This window comes from Microtus oregoni, unplaced genomic scaffold (assembly GCF_018167655.1).
Source record: "Microtus oregoni isolate MIOR12 unplaced genomic scaffold, Mior012 000008F_ref0000371, whole genome shotgun sequence".
Lineage (NCBI taxonomy): Eukaryota > Metazoa > Chordata > Mammalia > Rodentia > Cricetidae > Microtus > Microtus oregoni.
The window spans coordinates 15792075-15812949 of NW_024543067.1; the positions used below are offsets into that span (position 1 = coordinate 15792075).

General features: G+C 48.5%; 1 protein-coding gene across 2 annotated transcripts; it reads left to right on the forward strand.

Moving 5' to 3' along the window:
- Positions 1–297: 297 nt before the first annotated feature.
- Positions 298–15314, forward strand: Gdf6 (growth differentiation factor 6). 2 transcript variants are annotated; one of them, XM_041656736.1, is made up of 2 exons: positions 298–706; positions 14365–15314. In XM_041656736.1, exons 1-2 carry the CDS (start codon positions 298–300, stop codon positions 15312–15314), a joined length of 1359 nt encoding a protein of 452 aa, XP_041512670.1. The 2 variants fall into 2 exon arrangements, 1 of the variants encoding a protein (XP_041512670.1); XR_005974720.1 differs by lacking the exon at positions 14365–15314 and adding an exon at positions 1290–1409 and having other exon boundaries at positions 676–706.
- The last annotated feature ends 5561 nt before the right edge of the window (positions 15315–20875 follow it).

A 20875-nucleotide genomic window follows, 5' to 3' on the forward strand; every position in this document is an offset into this window, starting at 1 on the left:
GCCCACCACCGCCCCCTACTCCACACCTCCTGCCCGCACTACCCGCCGCCCTCCCCCTCCCCGCCGTGCCGCTCTCCCTCCTCTCTTCCCCCCTCCCGGCGAGGGGCGGGAGGGGGCGTGGCAGGGCCTCGGTTTGTGTAGCTGCTGCCCGGCTCCCCGCACTCGGAGTCTGCAGGAGGAACGCGGCCCCCGCCGCTGTCCATCTGCTCTGTGCCTTTTCGTGCCCGGCGCCGCCGCCTCCGCCGCCGCTGCCGCTGTCGCCGCTGCCTCTCCGGGAAACTCAGTCACTGGCTCACCATGGACTCTCCTAGGGTCCTGCTCTTGGCGATCTTCCTCATCAGCTTCTTCTGGGATTTGCCGGGTTTCCAACAGGCTTCCATCTCCTCGTCCTCCTCCACCGAACTGGACTCCACCAAGGACGTGAGGAGCCGCAAAGAAGGGAAGATGCCGAGGACACCACAAGAGAGTGCAGAGGGACAGACGCCCCAGGAGCACCAGCCGAGGCAGAGCGAACTCCGGCTTCGGCCGCCTGCACAGTCTCAGGGGCAGGAGCCTCCGGGCAGGGTCCCGCGCGTGGTGCCCCACGAGTACATGCTGTCAATCTACAGGACTTACTCCATTGCCGAGAAGTTGGGCATCAATGCCAGTTTTTTCCAGTCTTCCAAGTCAGCTAATACGATCACTAGCTTTGTAGACAGAGGACTGGGTAAGTGGCAAAGAAAGCGCTGGACTCCTCTCCCGCTGGAGCTCCTCAGCCAGAGCGCTGCCCGGGCTCTGGGAAGAGGCTGCTTTTGTGAATTCCCAACCCATTTTGGACACCTCCCCTTTTTTTTTATTTTCGCAAGTCCAAAGTTCCGAGTGCAGCTGCAGATCTGCAGTCCTCCCCTTCCGTGTTTTCTCGTCTGTTGCCGAAAGCAGCGTGGTGGTTGCTGGTCTGGTAGCTAGAGGAGGAAGGGTAGAGGGAGGGAACTGGTGGGCAAATGATGGGAGATGGAGAAGGGTCAGGGAAAGGACTGAGGGACAGAGTGGTAAAAGCCCATGAGGGATGCTGGCCCTAGGGCATCTGTGAGGGCGTTAGAAAGCGTGGAGCCTCCTGTCTCCCAAGGAAAAGCGCGGCAGGGTCCAGGGAGCGGAGGAGTCTAGGACCAGTGACAGGCAGTGCCTTAATCCAGCAATCCTGTGAGTTCTTCTGGAGCCCTGTGCAGGTTGTGAGGGACATCAGTTCTGGCACCGTTTTTTTTTTTTTTTGTCATGTTTTCTTTTTTTTCTTCTTTTTCTTCTTCCTGTAGTATCGCACACCTGATCGTTCTCAAGCCGCAGTCCACCAGACTGGCACAACCAGGGACCGCTGAAAGCGTGAGGTTCTTGGGGCTTAGGGTACCACAGGAGTGCGCAGATCCACCTTTCTCAGACAGACTTCACTCTGCTCTTCTCTCTAAGCGTCTGGGGACCCAACCCTCATCCCCTGCGCCAGACTGGATGCACCGGTCTATAGGCTTCCGAACTTCCCCCTCTTGCTCTCCTCACTGATCCACAACATGGCCAATGTCTTCTGATTAAACCTCAGATATTGGGGAAAGTTCCACCGGCTTCTAGAGAGGAAAACGTAATTCAGAAAAAGCAGGGAGGGGTGGACAGAGGGGAAGGTACCGAGAAGGTAAGAGGCGCTAAGAGATTTAGGCAGTCCTTGCTTGTCATACCCCCAGGCTCAGCTTCGCCTGTTCCTAAACCCGCAGGCTAAGGTTCAGTGAAAGTATCCAGAATCCCAAGAGCCCCAGAATTGGGCAGAGGGAACTACTCAGCTACATCTATCCGCCTTGATGATCCTCACATTCTCGAACCTTTCCAGAGTGGGCTAATGTCCCCCTCACCCTCCTGCCCCAAGCCTGACTCAGTATCCAGTCACCAGCAGTCCCTGGAAGCTGCTTTCCTTCTCAGCCAAAATTCTAGGTATGCAGCTGCAATCTGAGGTCAGCGGGTTATGAGCTGCTGAAAGGACCCGACGGCACATTAATGCCGCCGTATTTTATGACGATTTTAGGGATAATAAAGTCGCCTTTACGAAAACACGTGGCTTCTTCGTGTTGCTGCTACAAGGTCTTGTACCTGGATTCCCCAGCTCAGCGCCAATGCCTTCCTACATCTGCTGGAGCACAATTTCTCCCCCAGCAACGTCTCAGTAAACCTCCTAGTGTTTCTAAGAGGAGAGGCGATGGAAGGTCCCAGAATACTGTTCTAAGGGAAGAAATCCTAGAGGCCTAGGCTAGCAGGCGACTGGGTACTTTCTTCTTTTCCTGGGAAGCGACAAGGTCTTCTCTCCTACCCCAGGCAGGCACTCTTATTGGTTCACTAGTTCCTGAAAGTTGGCACAAGACCAAGGGACACTGGAGGCTGTTCCCAGGTATCTATAGAGGACCTTGGAATTTCAGAAAGCAGGAACGGCTGTCTCTGGGGCCCTTAGACCTGCAGGATTCGAGCACTCTTCAGCCCTTGCTTGCCCCCAAGTACCCACACACCCTCGCACCGTGCTGGGAGCCCCCAGGCTCCTCCAGCACCAAATGGGCAATAGGGAGTAAAGGAACACTCTTCCCTGGCCATCAACGCCGCGAGGTCAGCAGGATTGTAGGTTTAACCTCAGAATGCATGCACAAGGCTGTCAGAGGTCCCTAGTTAGGTGCACCAAGACCCACCGAGAGGGTAGCTGTAAAGGCTTTCTCTCCTCCTCGTCCTCTGAGTTTGAAGGAAACTGTGTGAGGACTGCGAGGACGCTTGGAAGGCTGTGCTGCCTGTGGCAAGCCGCCGCGAGGGTGTAAAGGAGCTGGGGGACAGGCAGAGAGGGACTGAAGGGGTGCGCGGAGTAGGGGCTGAATTGCTGGCTGCAGCCCCAGCTTGATAAAGGGAAAACCTCACTTTCCCTCTCACTGATTTTGATTTGATGTGTCACTGGCGGTGACCTCGGGTTGGACCTTCCGGGGCTTGCTTAGCCTTGGGCCTCTGATTGGAGTGTTTCAACTCAGCGATCTAATTGAGGGTTCATGTCATAACACATCAAACGGTGTCTAGTCTCCCGTGATGGAAGGGACCCACTAACCGCGCATCCCGGGCTTCTGGTGAGGACTTCCGCTCCTCGCGCGCGGGGGTTCTTAACGTGCCAAACTCTTCGGCATCCCCTCCCCCAACCCCCAAGTGGGTAGGCAAAAAGAAAAGAGCCAGCCAGGAGAGGAGCTGGTCGCGCTAACTTGGCGCCTTGCCTAGAGGAGGTTTAAATCGCCACAGAGTAGTAGGCTGGGATCCGAGGAGCTAGGGTCCCTCCAGGGGAGGAGCCTCGAAGTGGGCTCATAAGCTCCGAGAGACTCGAGAGACAGAATTGGTTAAAGGTCTCGTTACCGGAGAACTTAAAAGTTAAACCTGAAGCTGGTGTTTGAGTTTGGGAGGGCAGTAACAAGCCCCGCGCCAAGTGAGCAAAGAGAGCGATGGTTCCTCAGAAACACCGGGGCCTCCTCTACTGTCCCAGTGCTCCTCCCTGTTCCATTAATCCCAAGGCGGCCTTATTGAAAGCTTTGAAAACGCCCAGGAATGGTAAATAACAGTAATGACAGTAGCCAAGATAGGTTGACCTTTCAGTGTGGGCCAAGTCCTATGCCAAAAGCTATAACATGAAAGAATTTATTTAATTCTCGGCTACCGTTTGTGCATTGCTTTGGAGGTGAACTAGAGAAATGGAGTTGCTCACGGTCACACAACTGATTAGACATGAGACTGGGGTCAGACTGTAGGCGCTGAATGCTAACGCAGGACACTATATGGATAGGGTAAGGACAAGGAACTGTGATGAGATACAGTAGTAAAAGACAAATAAAAGCGGGATTTTCTTTCCGGTTTAATGTTCTTCCGTAGTACTTAAAGGTCCAATGAGGAGTTCTCAGGGAACGTTCAAGGCAGGGGTCTGAATATGTATTGTGCCTGGCTTTCTCTTGGATTTATTGAGTAGAAGCGCAAACTATGGTCCGGTCGTACCTCAAAGTTTATTTTAGAGAAGTAGAGAAGAGAGGTGCATCTGTGTCGGTGGGGAGCTGAGACCACAGGGGTCAGAATGGACCAGGTTAGGCTTCATGAAACCACAAAGACCAGCAATCCCAGGGGCCTGGGTGTTTGATCAAGGCAGACAATTAGAACTGAGGAGAGAAGGTGGAGACTGTGGAGAGAGAGCCTTCCATGCAATTGCTTGGTAAGTGCCACCTTAAAAAAGAAAAAAAAAAAACCTCAAGGATTCAAAGATGAGGAAAAGGAACAAAGTGAGTCTAGGAATGTGTCTATAAGCTAGGTTTCCCAGAGAATGTGAATTGAGAACAGTTGGTAGTGGTGTGCGTGTTGTTGTTCCAAGCCTGCTCACAGAAAGAAGACAGCAAAGAGCAGGTAACACCCAAGAGGAGATAGAAGGGTCTTTAGGGGCTGGATACCTTTATAAGTGAGTTCAGGAGCGGCTGCTTCGGGTTGCTTACTAGTTTGTGTGGTTATCTTCATTTCAAAGATTACAAGGAAGCAGGGGTGTGCTAGGCACAGACAGACTTCAGAGAGAGAGGGGCATGCTAGAGCTTCGTTGCTTCCTGCTGTTTGCCTGCTACATTGTGTTGATGCAGAACCCTTGCAGAACCGTGGGTTTCTGCACTCAGTAATCAACACAGCAGCGCTAGCACTTTTGCCTGGACCCTGTTGTCGTTGGCAAACGGAAAATGAAATATAAGCAGGGAAGTATTTTAATGGGGAAGGAGGGAATTCGCAACTGTTAATTATTTGGTGACCTTGTATTCGATTTGTTTGAGTCCCTTATAAAAACACTAATTCATACCAGACGGCCAAGTGAGGAAGCTGGGCAGAAGGTTCCAATCTAGGCTTTATTTCCCCGGAAAGAGAGAACAGCCTTGGAGAGAGTTTGCTAAGCGTGTAAGTGTGTGAGTTTGAGGGGTGCCAGCAGAGGACCAGGCACAGGGCTGGCTTTGTGGTTCATGCTGAAGGATCTTCCCTAACAGGGTTAACCCAGAGGCCCTGGGGAAAGCCCTGGGAAAGACAAGGGAGTCTTAAACTCCAAAGTTTGTCTTTCTCTTTAGGTTGTAATGATTCAGGTACATTTAAGGTCACAAACCAAGCCATAGGCTTGTGCTCAGCACCATTACTGTCTTCGGATACTTAGGGGCCACCAAGATGAAAACGCACGATGCTAAAAGGGCCTAGCATCTGTGTGGCTAGTGTGCAGGTTGCAGGAGGATTTTTGGCGCGAAAGGCTTGCCTGACGGCATCAAAGGTAACCCTCCTTTCTGGAGCCTTGAGGCTTTGGAGCTTTTGCCCAGGGTAAAATGACTGGTGGGGGAGGGGAAGAAAAAAACGTGCTCAGAAGCCTCCTTCGTTTCCGCATGTTAAGTAAAACAAAATTCCTCCGAGCCATGGACCCTGTAGGTTCTGTGGATTGCTCCTTTCCTAAATGGATCAGAATCCGAAAGCCATCCTTTCTGCCCAGAACACCTGTCCCTGGATCCTCTGGGAGCCGGGAATGCTGGGTCTTGCATTGAAAGGAAGCTTAGTGTCATCCGTTTCCCCCACCAGGAGTTCTGGGGTGATAGTACACCTCTTCCATAGTAGGCCTTCTAAGGGATGAGTGTTGCGGTGGGGGGGGGGCATGAAGGAAATTTGGCAGATACAGGAAGTTTTGCTTCCTGACAGACTGCCACATGCACCAAATGACCTTGGGCAATCCAACCACTCCTGGGCGCTTTCAAGTATGATAAAAGGTATTAGTTTGCTGGCCCCTTTGCTATTGAATAACTTGGCACCAGCTATCATTTTGTGGGATCACTGAAGAAAATGGAGTCGGAGATCTTTTGGTATGAAAAGCAGAAGTGAGGACCCACTGCAGAGACCCTTTGACACTCCCCGTCTAAATTCTGTACGTTTTTAAAGTTCAGTTTGAGTTTAAACACTGTCTTCTGATTACTAGAATAGCTCCCAGGTGTCCAGATGGGTCCATTGGTATTGCTCAGGGTGGAGAGTCAGTTCGACTTTTGGGAAAGGGAGGGCGGGAGTTTAAAAGGCGATTGGATGCTGCCTGGTGGGGAGAAGCTTTGGGCGGTACAGTTAGAGGCTGGCATCTGGGGCGGGGCAAGGCTTAAGGACCCCAGTGGGCAGTACAAGAGCAGAGAAAGGCGGGCCAGCAGCACCAGTTGGTGCCCGCTGAGAATGAGGATAGGGACAGGAGACTGAGCACGGCAAGAAGCTGTGTTCATGGTTTGCCTCTAAGGGAGCTAGGTGGTCCAGTTGCTGTCCGCTTCCCAGTAGACTGGAGCTTGAAAGCTCCATGGGGAGGAAACCTGGAAAAGAAAACAACAGGAAAAAAGAAGCCCTGCTGTGGCTGGCAGCTGACACCAAGAATCTCATTTTGCTACATTGTTGAAAGGTAGAGCAAAATTAGCGACTTGTTGCAATCCAGAGACTGAACATTGCTGCCCAGCACTTCAAAGAATATTATGGAGGCGTCTCTTAAACAGGAGGCTTAGGAACTGGGAATTAGAACCTGAAAGTCTGCGCACCATCCTGGACCTCTTTGAACCTTGGCTTTAACCTGCAACTACAGGGTTAGTTGGGAAGAAAAACTGCATAGAGCATCCACTTATCTTTCTTCTTTTGAGCAGAAGCCCACAATTCTAGGACATATTTTCAGTTCCAGATTCTACCAGGAGTTTACGACTCCTGCAAACCCTCATTACTCCCTCTTACCAGGAGATGTGGTGTCATTTCTACCGGGCGTTTTGTGGGTTCACTCCTTCACATGTGGGAAAAGCCTCCTCCAACAAGCCAACTTTGTTCTGGTCCTCAGAAAGGAGTTGCATCTTGGGTCTCTGAGGCACGGGTTGCCCCTACAGCTCACACAGGTGGAGTGGGGGCTGGGAGGGTTGTCTGAAAACCCATTAGGTTGGTTTTGATCTCCTGTGTGTGCTTAAATTAAGATCTGAGCTGCTGTGGTTGGGAGCCCAGAGCAAGAGGCAAGTGAAAGACAAAAGCCAGGGTAAGTGTCCTTGATCTTGGTTAGTCAAGTCTGTGACCAGAACAGATTTTAGCCACTCATCTCACAAGTGTATGTTTCATCTGTCAAGACAAAACCAAGCTTTGATTGCCTATACTCAGTGCTCAGAAGGGGGCTGGTTCTTGTCCTTCGCTGCCCAGAAATGAACAAGACTGAGTTTGGAGTTAGCACATTGTAAGTCTGGGCTGAGGATCCACGGCTCAGTTTCAGTCAGGTAAGAGAAGGCTCCCCTTCTGAGGTTCACAGTTTCCTACTGAAACAGATCTTGGTACCAGCATTGGACGTTCTCTATAGGATCCAGGCAGGTGACCAGACCATTAGCCAAGGAGCCTACCTGACCCAGGTACATGTGAGAAAAAAAAAACAAACAAACAAAAAAAAAAAAACGTAAATCCACCATACAAAAAGAGACTTCAGGAATGGGTCCCAGATCATTCTGGGGATTGGAAGGGGAAAAAAAAATGAAACACAGGGCAAGTTGAACTCTAGAAGTTGGGCCAGTTAGAGTGTGAACGGTATGTACATACTGATACAGTCTAGTGATTCACAGAGTCAGCATACCACCATCAGGGCTGCAACCCAGGCGTTCATGTCTATGCCTCCTTCCCTCAACATGGGAGTCATTTTGTTTGTCTGTTTGTTTTCAGGTACACATAGGCAGTATCCTTATCTTACCACCCATGACTGTTCTGGGACAGAATAGACTTCACAACGTGTACCAAAGAGAGGAAAGAGCAGGCATCGCAAGGCTACACTTGCAAGAAGAGGGATTCAGATTCCATTATAGATGGTTGTGAGCCATCATGTGGTTGTTAGGAAATGAACTCAGGACCACTGGAAGAGTGCTCTTAACTGCTGAGCCCCCAAAACATTTTCTTAATGAGAATGTTTAGCAAAGGGCCAGGGTTTGCAAGGATGGGATCACAACTGCTCCGGGGGTAACTGTATCTAGACCCAGCTTAGATCACCCACACAGGCCTTTACACACCACAGGGAGGGACTTCTTGACTCCACCTGGAAGAATCTAGTTTGACAGATTCTGGCACTTCAGGTTGGTGCTGAATCTGATACCCCTCAGAAGTGACTCCATCACAGCCATGAAAACTGAGCTTGGATGTTTCCCATCTTATAGAGAAAAGTACAATGCATCCTGGGGGAAATTGTAGTCTAGTCAAGTATGGATCACATTGAGGACCAAAAATAAATGGTGGCAGGCTTTCCCTTCTCTCTCCTTCCTCTGCAGCCTTGTAGAGGAGTGTGTCCTAAGAACTGGAGGTTTCTCTTGGAACTAGTGTGATCTGTTACAAGCTGCAAGATGTTAAACTAAGTCTTGGTGTTCTGAAGTTTATCCTGGCAAATGAATATAAAATGGAGCAGAGCGAATACTTGTGAAGGGGTCTGAGAGGTCATCAAAGTTCTGAGTGCCACGAGCCCTGCACAAAAGCAGTGCCCGGTTAGCAATCAAAACTGCTTCCGGGTCTGCAATAAGCTGGGGGCCGAGGAGGAGGCTTAGTCTGGAAGAGTTCTGGAATATTCTTCGCAAAGATGGGCGATTGATTATCTGTGCACTCCAGGACCTAATCCTACTTAGAATGTGTGATTAGGAAAGGCCACAGAGTACGAATCTTCTGAGCTGTAGACTAGCTACAGGTTCTGTGACTCTCAAAGACACAGAAGACACGGTCAGGCAGATGGAGGAGGTTGCTGAGCCTGACCAGCATCCATCCAAAGTGCTGGTTCATTTAGAAAATGAGAAGCCAGTGTGCAAAGGGCCTACGGGTCCTTTTAGAATCACATTTTCACTCATAGCTCTGGTCACTGGCAGGAACAAATCCAATTTCAGTTCTCAAGAGGGACTTAAGCTGTCTGAGGTGCCAGCGATGTCTTGGGAAGACATAGTTTTGATCCCTTCCTCTCTACAAGTTTCAGTGTCTTAGCAATGTTATGAGGGTTGACTGGGAGTCAGCCCCTTGGGGAGAAACAGCTGTGGGTACTGATCGAGTGTGCTGCCTGGTAATCTAAGCTCAGGCTGCTCCATCTTTTCCTCTCCATTTAAGCATCTGTCTTTGGAGTCTTTCATCCATTTCCTTTGCCTACCTTAGCCTTGTGCACTTGCCTAAGAAAGTCTGTTCCCATAATTGCTCCCCATCCTGCCTTTTTTAAAAAAAATTAAAAGCCTTGTCTTCTTATATTGATTCTGACCGAAACATATATATTTTTTTTGTTTTTTTTTCAAGACAGGGTTTCTCTGTAGCTTTGGAGCCTGTCCTGGAACTAGCTCTTGTAGACCAGGCTGGTCTCGAACTCACAGGGATCTGCCTGCCTCTGCCTCCCGAGTGCTGGGATTAAAGGCGTGCACCACCACCGCCCGGCCTCTGAAACTATTTTTGACTAACATCTTCCTTCTATTTTAATTTTTAAAACTTCTGTACTAAGAGCTCTTGCTAATGTAACCACATTACTACGGAGGGGAATTCTACTCAAGACTGGACTACAGCGGATACCTTGTCACACACACCCCACATGGGAAGTGCCAGGATGAGCTTTGCCTGTTTTATTGTATTTTTGCCAATTTGCTACTTACTTGTGAAGGATTTCCTTCAGATACATCTGACTCTTCTTCCTCCTCCCCTTCCTCCTCTTTTCTACTCATCTTCTGGAGAAAAATAAAAGGACCAACAGCAACAATCTCTGCAGTTGTATCTAGAAAGCTTTATGCATTTGATATTCTAGAACACAGAGTTGGCTGAAGTGAGAGCTGAATTGTTGCAAATTAGTTTGCTGCAAATGGAAGCTTCTTGTTGTAAGGAGGGGGCCACTTGTTCATCATGGCCACCCAGAACTGAAATAATTACACAGAGACTGTATTATTTAAATCACTGCTTGGCCCACTAGCTCTAGTTTCTTTTTGGCTAACTCTTACACATTAATTTAATCCATTTTATATTAATCTGTGCATCACCATGAGGTTTTGGCCCACTAGCAAAGTTTCAGCACATCTGTCTCCAGCAGCGGCTCCATGGCTTTCCCATTACTCCACCCTTTTCCCCCAGCATTCAGCTTAGTCTTCCCCACCCAACTCCATTCTACCCTATCACGGGCTCAAGACAGTTTCTTTATTCATTAACCAATGGTGTTCACAGCATACAGAGGGGAATCCCACATAAGCTTCTTGTGGTGAATTACTGACCATTTGACAATTTAGAGACTAAAGCAGAGAATTATTTTTATGAGAGAAAGTGCCATAGACTTAGAAACCAACAGTGCACATTTAGGCAAGGAATGGGATTATCTGATGACATCACCTGTAGGGATAAGTCCCGCCCCTTAGGGGGCGTGTTCGCCTCGGGCTAATGTCTGCCTATAAATTTGGCGAGCGTGCTCCGAGCCTTCTCTTCTGCTTTCCTGGTCTCCGCGGGAATGGTGGTTCTGTAAGTTTATTTCTACATTAAAACTATATATATTCTTACAATCTGTCTGCATTCGTTTACGCCGCTACAATCACCCATATTTATATGGGGTTTACTAGATGAGGGGTGTGCAAGGCAGTGCAAAGGGCCAGCTTCCTGGCCACAGGTGACCCATAGCAGCTGGGCCAGGCTTTGGGTTTCCAGGCCAGCTGGTCAAGTGTTTGAGGAGTAACTGTGCATGGTAGGTTCTACATTGCAGACCTATGGGATGTTCCTTCTTGGCTATGTCTTTTCTGCATAGGGCTCCAAAGCAGGTTCAGATGTGAGGCGAATGTGGTCTGGAGGGGATCTCTAGAAAGCAGCTCCCTTCTCCGGTCCTCTGCTTAGGAGTCAGACTCTGGAGACATGTTGAGAAAGAGGATAGAACTATCAAAAATATGAGAGTGGTTATACAGACAGAGGAGCCCCCAGAGATGGTGACGTGGTCTAGTGGCAGTGTCTTGGATCCTGGCCTGCAGCTGTGTGCTTTTCTCTGTCTCTACTGCAGTGATTCTTCTCCCCACATAATGGGAAATCCAATCCCCACCTATGTCTGTGGTTCTCAGAGTGTGAGTCCCTGCGCCAACAGAATCAGCATCATCAGGATGCTCCAGAAAGGCAGCCTCAAGGCTCTGCAGCCTCAGATGGTGTTTCTCCCTAACAAGTTCCTGTGAGATATTCTTAATATTAGGTTGGTGTGTGTGTGTGTGTGTGTGTGTGTGTGTGTGTGTGTTCCTGAGTCACATAATTCTAGCCTTTACTCAGTTTGATAGCCCAGGCAGCTTCTTTACCAGCCTGTATTCCCAAGAGAGGATCACACCTGGGGTGCTGTGACCTGTGAACTGGGGTGACTTTAAGTATTCAGGTAGCACCCCTCCAATCATGAGGTATGTAGTAAGAGGCTACTTGTTTGTTCTCATCTGCTCAGCCCCAAAATAATCATACAGAAACCATATTATTTGCAATACTGCTTGGCCAATAGCTTAAGCGTATTTCTGGATAACTCATATCTTAAATTAACCCACCTCTGTTAATCTGTGTATCGCCATGAGGCTGTGGCTTATCGGGTAAGTTCTGGCATCTGTCTCCAGCAGGGCTACATGGCTTCTCCTCACTCTGCCTTCTTGCTCCCAGCATTCAGTATAGTCCTGCCTAGCTCTACTCTGCCCTATCACAGGCCAAGGCACTTTCTTTATTCATTAACTAATAAAGCAACACATAGACGGAAGGACCTCCCACATCAGAGCTAGACTAGTACAAGAAGAAAGGGGAACAGACAGAGTCTGAAGGTAACCTTTGTGTTCCTTCCTGAGTCCTAGAATAGACTGTATAGGATAGTTTAGTAAAGCAGGTCACCAGACAAGGCTGAAGAATCTAAAGATTTTTCAGGTCTCTTTTTTGGCTCAGTTGTGCAGACCAACCATTTATTAGCTAATCCTTAGAAACAATAAAATGGTAACAAAAGAAGGCTGTCCTCTCCATGTTGCAGGAGAGAGAAAGAAAAGGTCACTATTCTCTGTGCCTGCCTGTGTTCTCTAGGCAGCGAACAAGTGTATCAAACTATGAACACACAAACGGAAATGATTTCCCAAGGGAGGTCAGGATTTATTTCCAGCAAGCTCTACAAACAGTTTGATCTGTAACCCTTTCCCTTTAGCCCCTAACTACTCATGGTTGCTTCTAGAATTCTGTATTTGGCGCACAATACCAATGGGACTCACGGCCAAATGCTCAAGCTTTGGAATTCAGTAGATCTAAGTGTTGCCCCCTACTTCATTACTTAATTTAGAAAATCGATCCCCCCAAGTCTTATTTTTATTCCACCATAGAAATGGGAACAGTATTTATTTACCCTATCAATTTGTGCATGGGAAGCAAGGTCTGAAGAGTGTTAGCCCTCACAGTGTGTAGCTGGAGCGGCGTGTGTCTGCAGTGTGTCTTTCTCATTCCAGACTGAGCAGGGCAGTGAAGCCCAGAGTGACAAGTACAGAAATCTGGGTAGTGGCTAAGCACCATTGTAGGACACAGCTTTCTAGGAAGAAAAAGAACGTGTGTTGATTCCCCGCTGGTTGGCTTGCCGGTCTTGGCTTCCATAAATCAACTTCAGCAGCTTTCCCCCTTTCCTCCTCTCTAACCCTTCTCACAGCTCTCTCTCTCAGGTGGAGGCTGGTGCCTCAGAGGCAGCCAGCCAGCAGTTAGCCCAGAGTGGCGGCTGGGTGTGGCTCAGGTTCCAGAGCCAGCATCCTTGGGTTATGTGTCCCCAGGTTACATCTGGACAGGCAGTCAGGGCTGGGCTGGACTGGGTCATACTTTTTCTATTGAAACGGATGCAAACTTAACTAGCTTCTGGGGAGAGCAGGGGGCTTTGGGGATTCTTGGATTTGCTGGGCTGTAAACATTCTATGGGAAAGCGGCCCAGGAGGATCTGCTTAGCTTTCTGCCTTGCACATTGAAGTGATGTTGGCTGCATGCACAGATGTGTCAAGAAAGGAATCTAATTTTCCCTTCCTTCGAAAGAATTTGCCTTGGAATTTAAAGTCCGCCTGTCTGTATGTGTCACAAATGTCTTTCTCTCACTTGTAACCAAGGAATGAATCTTTGGGATTCGTTGCAAAACAGAATATGGATTGGATGGTGGGGAAAGGGGTGGGGCCTGCTGTGGCCTGGGACTGATTGGATGGTGGGGAAAGGGGTGGGGCCTGCTGTGGCCTGGACTAGGTATCCCTGGCCGAGGCCTGCTCTTTCCAGGAATGCCTATTTCCCATGTACCAAAGATCTCCAGGGATGTTAAGTCTGGCGTGCTAGTCTGTGTATCATTCCGTCCCCACGTCCAAAAGCTGCATCACGCTTTCATCTGTTGGAAGAAAGGAAGAAAAAGATTGGAATAGAAAGGAAGAAGTGACACAGGAATTCTTCCTTCTGTCTGCATCCTGCCTGGCCTAAACGCCCCAGCAACACTGCCTGGAGGGTAGGAATCCGACCATGGCCTAGCGGGCTCGTAGAATGACTGTGCCTGCAAATCACTTGTGAATCTAAAGGAAGCAGTTTCACAACTAAGCACACAAAAGCTTCATGCTTGGGTCCTGTTCTTAGATACTGATTCAATTTGATAAGCAGACACCGACACCTGAGAGGCAAATTGAAAACCACTGCTTTGCAATTTTTTTTTTTTAATTTTCGAGACAGGGTTTCTCTGTATGCTGTACAACTTTTGCACCTATTGGCCTGTGTGTATTCTAAGTCCAGCACCTGGGGCTCTGGGTCTGTGGTATGGAAGGACTTGCTACCGTCTTCGTTTCTGTGGACTGATGAAGGGTGTCTGGCGGTTGGGAAAGCCAGACCCTGGGACAAGCATAGAGAGGATAATTGTAAATGATTTCAAGTGCCAGAAAGATGATAAGCCAAGGCCCTGCTACAGTGGCCCAGGAAGGAAGGCTGCTTTGGGTCAGCGTGGTCTGGGGTAGCCCACTGGAAGAGGTAATATCTGAGCGTCAATGATTGGAGTCCATGCAGAGTAGGGCTGGGGGAGGGCAGCCCAGACTTGCCACCACAAGAACATATTATTGGTTACACAGCCCATTAAGGGGAAGCCCAGGGAAGCTGCCTTGACGGGGAGTACAGACTTCTGTCCCAGGCAGCAGCTGAGCTGAGGTCTGGGTCTGGTTCCTCCCCAAGCAATGTATGATCCAGGCAGTGAGTCTGGAGGTGGTTGGGCAGCCGAACTGGACTCCCTAGCTGCTTGCCCCCTCCTTCCCTCTTCCTCTTGGGGACTGCCAAAGAGCACCGGGCTGATCTCCTGGTAAATGAAACTGACTGTATTTTTTTTTTTTAATCTCGCAGACGATCTCTCGCACACTCCTCTCCGGAGACAGAAGTATTTGTTTGATGTATCCACGCTCTCAGACAAAGAAGAGCTGGTGGGCGCAGAGCTGAGGCTTTATCGCCAGGCGCCCCCAGCGCCCTCGGGGCCACCAGCCCAACCGCTGCACGTGCAGCTCTTTCCCTGTCTGTCCCCTCTGCTGTTGGACGCCAGGACCCTAGATCTTCAGGAACCAACTCAGACCGGCTGGGAAGTCTTCGACGTGTGGCAGGGCCTGCGCCCTCAGCCATGGAAGCAGCTGTGCTTGGAGTTGCGGGCAGCCTGGGGCGAGCTGGACGCTGGGGATACCGAGGCACGAGCGAGTGGTCCCCAGCAGCCACCGCCTCCGGACCTGCGGAGTCTGGGCTTCGGACGGAGGATGCGGCCGCCCCAAGAGCGCGCCCTGCTCGTAGTGTTCACCAGATCCCAGCGCAAGAACCTGTTCGCCGAGATGCGCGAGCAGCTGGGCTCTGCCGAGGCGGCGGGAACCGAGGGGTCATGGCCAGCGCCGTCGGGTGCCCCAGACGCTGGGCCTTGGCTGCCCTCGCCCGGCCGCCGGCGGCGACGCACCGCTTTCGCCAGCCGCCACGGCAAGCGACATGGCAAGAAGTCCAGGCTGCGCTGCAGCAGAAAGCCCCTGCACGTGAATTTCAAGGAATTAGGCTGGGACGACTGGATTATCGCGCCCCTAGAGTACGAGGCCTATCACTGCGAGGGCGTGTGCGACTTCCCGCTGCGTTCGCATCTGGAGCCTACCAACCACGCCATCATCCAGACGCTGATGAACTCCATGGACCCGGGCTCCACCCCGCCCAGCTGCTGCGTTCCTACCAAATTGACTCCCATTAGCATCCTGTACATCGACGCAGGCAATAATGTGGTCTACAAGCAGTACGAGGACATGGTGGTGGAGTCCTGCGGCTGCAGGTAGCGGTGTGGTCCGCCCGAGACAGGGACCTTGGAGGGAGGCTTGACTGCTGAGAGGCGGAGCTGGAGCTGGCCTGAAGAGGCCACAAGTTGGGGACATCTTGGAAGTAGGAGCAGTGGGAGAGGAGGCAGCCCAGCCCTCCCAGAATCTTCCACTCGCCAACCCAGAAGCAGCTAAGGGTTTTTACACTTTGCCTGGCTACCCTGGAAAGACTAGACAAGGATTGTTTTCTTTTCCTTTTCTTTTTTTACTATGGCTTTGGGTTTTGTTGTGTCTCCTTGATTTTGATAGGAGATGGAAGGTGGAGGAGAGATGGGTATCTGTTTCCAGATATTCCGTGGATGGGGGTGGGGGCACGAGAGGAAGAACCAATCGCTTTTCTCCGCATCTCGGACTTGTTGCCTTTTCCTGTGAGAGAAAGTGGGGTCTTTGGGTCTTTCCAGCTACGTCATAGCTGACGCCCTTGACTTCTGCACAGGAAGTATTAGGAGAGTTGGTTAAAGGAATAGGGAGTAGGGAGGGATCTTGCCCTTTGAGAAGCCTGAGAGACCTGGGCCCAAGCTGCCGCCTGCTCTCCCATGAATTTATCAGCTCTGTCCTGGCCTCAGCCAGCACAGGGAACTGGGAGCTGCCACTGCTGTGGACTCCGGATGCCTTTACCGTTGCTGGTGGGGAAAGGAGTTGGTATGGATGGAATGACAGGAATTAGTCCCTGTGGAACCCCGTGAAGGATAATGAGAAACCACAAGGCCCAGCTCTGACCCGGTGACAGGGAGGTGCAGTACCCAAGGCTCCAAGGAGCCCACCCCAAAAGATCTTCGTCATGTCTGTTTCTCATTGATTTTCTTTAAACAGAATTTGTCAAAATTCCAGCACCTCCTTCTAAGGGAAACATTTTTTTTTTTTAATGGCGAGGGGTGGGAACTCTGTAATTAAGGTAAGAAGGAAAGAGGAGAAAAGACCTAAGAAGTGGACTCCATCAGTAGGGGAGATGATGGCCCTGCAGGAGGATGGAGATAAAGGACCAGGCCCCAAGCAGGGGAAGGATGAAAGGGTCAGGAGCCTCTGCCTCTGAAGTTTCTAAAAATTAAGACCCCTCCCCTCTTTCTGACATTCCTGAGAGATTACCAGGCAGCAATTGCCCAGGGCTCCCCCTAGAGAATTGTTTTAGATTGTAATTACCAGTTAGGTGGTTTTTTTTTTTTTTCATAGTAATGAGATACTGTGAAGAGTCAAGGGTTACACTGAGCTTGGGGTGGAAACTGGGGTACAGGCCTCAAGGAAAGAAACCAGAAGGAAGCAGGAGATACCTGCTCCCAGGTAGTCAAGACCTCCTTCCTTCCCTCAGTCTGGACCAGGATTATTTTTTAAATATTACCCAGGTCTCCCTTTGAGAAGTAGGTGGCCTCAGCCTTGTTTGTGGGATAGTTTAAATGGAGAAAGGTGTGTTAAAGTTTGCTGAAGGCTTTGGGGTACCCCGACTGGTTTGTTCTCTCCCTATCTGAATCTGTTGCTTGTCTGGGTCAGAGATCTGCAGACTGTCAAGGAAAGGGTGGAAATGCTAATACGTGGTAATATAATGGAGAGAGAAGAGACAAGACTTGTCCAGGAGAACTGACTTAAATGCACATTTGCTTTGGATGCACTGTTGTTCTGTTGAGGCTGTATATATTTGTTTATTTAAGATGACTGCAGATGCCAAGAGAAGCCATGCAATCATCTTAATGTACAAAACGTTATATGCACTCAAATGTTATAAGTTCTAATATTTTTAAAGTTTATATTCGAGTTGTACAAAGTTAAGCATTAATCAGATATTTCATTCTTTCATAATGTTATCGTTTTCTTAAATATTATTATAAAAATTTAAATCTGTCTAATGGAGAGCTTTTCTTTTGGAACTGTCTACCTCACTATAATACAAAATTTGACAACACTAACGTTGCCAGAGGTCGATTGATATCCAAAACATTTTTATGAAATACTTCCTTAGATGATGCAGAATCTGGTTAATACCATCTTATTAAACTCATTTTCCCCTTAATAACTGAGCCTGGTTTGTGTGGATCTATAGAAATCATTATCTAAAGGCTATTATTGTCCCCAGTGTTTTGTTCCCACACCAGACAATTGGAAGACACTATTGTTTTAAAGGCCAATGGTATAAGCATTATTTTTCTTCAAAACTGTTCAATAACTGTTGAAATCGTTTTTTTATTCATAAAATTAAGGTCAAACCCTGGCACGCTGTTAACACAGTTGATAAACCAGAGTCCCATCACACAGTCTCCGGATCAAGCCCAGGACCTCCTGCAGGCTGAGCTTGTGCTCTGCAGTTAGTCGCTCTGCTCACTTCCTTTAATTACCGATTACAGCCCACGTCGACTATTATCACAGGCAGTACAGACAATGTGTTTTTCTGTTTGGTGTTTGCTGCTCATTGGGGAACTCATGGAAAAGTTCAAGTCTGAGAATTCACCGTACGTCAGACACAGGGCTGTTGAACCTGTGTTAACCCCAACCACTCAGAAACCCCACCAAGTAGGTCTCATTTTAAACTCTTTATACAAGAGTAACTGAGGTGTGGAGGACTCAAGAAGCCTGCCTTGACCATCAGGTCAAGCTGGGGCTGTTCAACTCAGTCTTCTGAACCATGGAACCCAAAGATATTCTCTTTTTTAAAACTTATTTTTTGTGTTTAAAAAGATCTTTTCTTTTTATTTTACGTATTAATTCCAATTTCCCTTCCCTCCCCTTCTCCTGCTCCTCCCACTTTCCCCCACCTCACCCACCATCCAGTCCTCAGGGAGGGTAAGGCCTTCCACGGGGGGAGTCAGCAAAGTCTGGCACATCAAGTTGAGGCAGAACCAAAGCCCTCCCCACTGTATCCAGGCTGAGCAAGGTATCCCTTCACAGGGATTGGGCTCCGAAGAGCCAGTTCATGCCTGAGGAATAAATCCTGATCTCACTGCCAGTGGCCCCACCAACTGTTCAGGCCACACAACTCTCACCCACATTTAGAGGGCCTAATTCAGTCCTATGCAGGTTCCCCTGCTGCCAGTCCAGAGTCTGTGAGCTCCCACTAGCTCGGGTCAGCTGTCTTGACCCCTTTGCTCATATCATTGCTCTTCAACTGGACTTCGGGGGCCTGGCCCAGTGCTTAGCTATGGATCTCTGCATCTGCTTCCATCAGTTGGTTCTATGATGACAATTAGGTCATCTGATTACAGGGGAAGGGCAGTTCAGGCACCCTCTCCACTACTGTTTGGAGTCTTAGCTGGGGTCATCCCCAAGGATGTTCCTGTCTACTGGTGCCCAGATGCCGGCATGAGAATGCATCGTTAGCCACAGTGTTAAAGGTGATTGGCAGCTGCTGGCTGGAGCTGCCACGCAGGGCTAGCAGCAATGCTTGCAGCAATGATTGCAGTCTCGTAGCACGTTGCCCCAACTGGTTTGCACATGGTGACAGCTCAGACAAAGGCAGCTGAAGAATGCTAAAGGAGTTACACTACCCAGAGTTGCTAGCTTTGCACTGTCCAAAAGCAGTGATCCTTTAGGTCATTCCCAGGCACTGGCATTTCCGAGATGGGGCCACTGCCTTGGTTGTGATTTTGTGGGTTCTGGTTAACAAAATAATGATCAATTTACAAACAGGATGTTTCAGAAGATTGGTTATATAGAAGAAGGGTGTTTAAACTTTTCTCCATGGAACCAATGTCAATGCAGGTTGTTTTCCAAGGAACCGAGAATTCTTCGCATTTCTACCAAATACCCAAGTCCCCTGACTTCCCAGTTCCAACCCCAAGCCTTAGTTTATACATGCCCCCCAAATTTTCCCTTTTTGCACAAGTTAGATTTCATTTTTCCCTCTATTAGAAAGCTTATGCCTTAACTTGTAGAAGCTAATTGAATTAACCAAAGATGTAAACATAGCTTAGTTCTTAACAGTAGTGATATTTGCATTTTTAGAAAAACCTTGCTTCATTTAATTTCCTCTGAATGATAATAATTATTATTATTATAATAAAGAATTCTAGGCAACACACTAGAAACTTCAATGTATAAACCAGTTAGTCACTGATGATATATGGATGAATGGGGGCACTTGTCACAGGGGAATTTTTGTGTAATGAAAAAATGAATTATGAACATTTTATTTCATCTTTGTCATTGGGAAAAGTTCTCATCATGTAGTCCAGGTTAGTCCTGAATGTATGGTCTTCCTTCCCCAGGCGCTTAAGAAGTACACTAAATGAATGTGCTCACAAATTCTGTTTACAAATCTAGCTGTAGCAATCACATTCAAGGAAATGTGTGCCTAATATCTCTTCAACACGAGATGAATGAGTCAACTTTTCTTCCGTTCTAGAGGATGGAGAGAATGACTCAGTGTTCAGGACTATGCACTGCTCTTCCAGAGTGCCTGAGTCTAGTCCTCCAGAACCATCTGCAAACTCTCTCTCTCTCTTTCTCTCTCTCTCTCTCTCTCTCTCACACATACACACACACACACACACACACACACGCACACACACACACGCACACACACACACACCAGGACCATCTGTTCACACACACACGATCACACACACACGTGCACACACACACCAGACCATCTGTGCATGCACACACCACACACACACGCACACACACACACACACACACACTTTAAAAGATATTAAAAGCTAAGTAATTGTAGTTAAAGACTTAGTAAATGTCCCTTAAATCTTGTAGATTGTTTTTAATCATATAATCCAATTTTATTAAAATCCTTCAGCATTTTTCTAAAAGGAGAAAAAGCAAAATAAATACTTCTTATATACTCACAATTTTCATATAAATTAATAAAGTCAGTTTCTAAGGATTAAATAACTTTATATGGTTATTATAAGTTACAGTAAGTATTTCAGCTGTTTATATCGTTTGACTAGACACCAGAAACCCAATTAATCAATTACTCTTTTAAAGTCACAAGAGAGGAAACTCCTTACATACTTTGAGAACTTGACTTCTTATACATGCATATTACTTTATAAATGCTTTAAGTACCAAATATACGTAGATCATCCCATTTCAAAAACCATTTTTTGACTTTAGTATGGAAGTATTGATATTTAGATCTTACTTACCTAATATTTTTTACTACAATCTGAAATTTCTTTGAGTTAAAAACGTTAACCAGCTATTCCCTGTGGTCCATGCCTACAATCCATCACTCTGGAGGGTGAGGAAGAAAGAGAAAGAGTTCAAGACCAGGGGTTGCAGAGGTGGCTCAGAGGATCTGACTGCTTGTTATGGAAGCATGAGGACCCAAGTTCAAACCCGTGAACTTGGGTCCTCATGAAAACCAGCCTACACCCTCAGCACTCTGAGGGCTGGGGGCTCTGCTGCTGTAGGAGGACTGGCTGGGGGCTCTGCTGCTGTAGGAGGATTGGCTGGGGGCTCTGCTGCTGTAGGAGGATTGGCTGGGGGGCTCTGCTGCTGTAGGAGGACTGGCTGGGGGCTCTGCTGCTGTAGGAGGATTGGCTGGGGGCTCTGCTGCTGTAGGAGGACTGGCTGGGGGC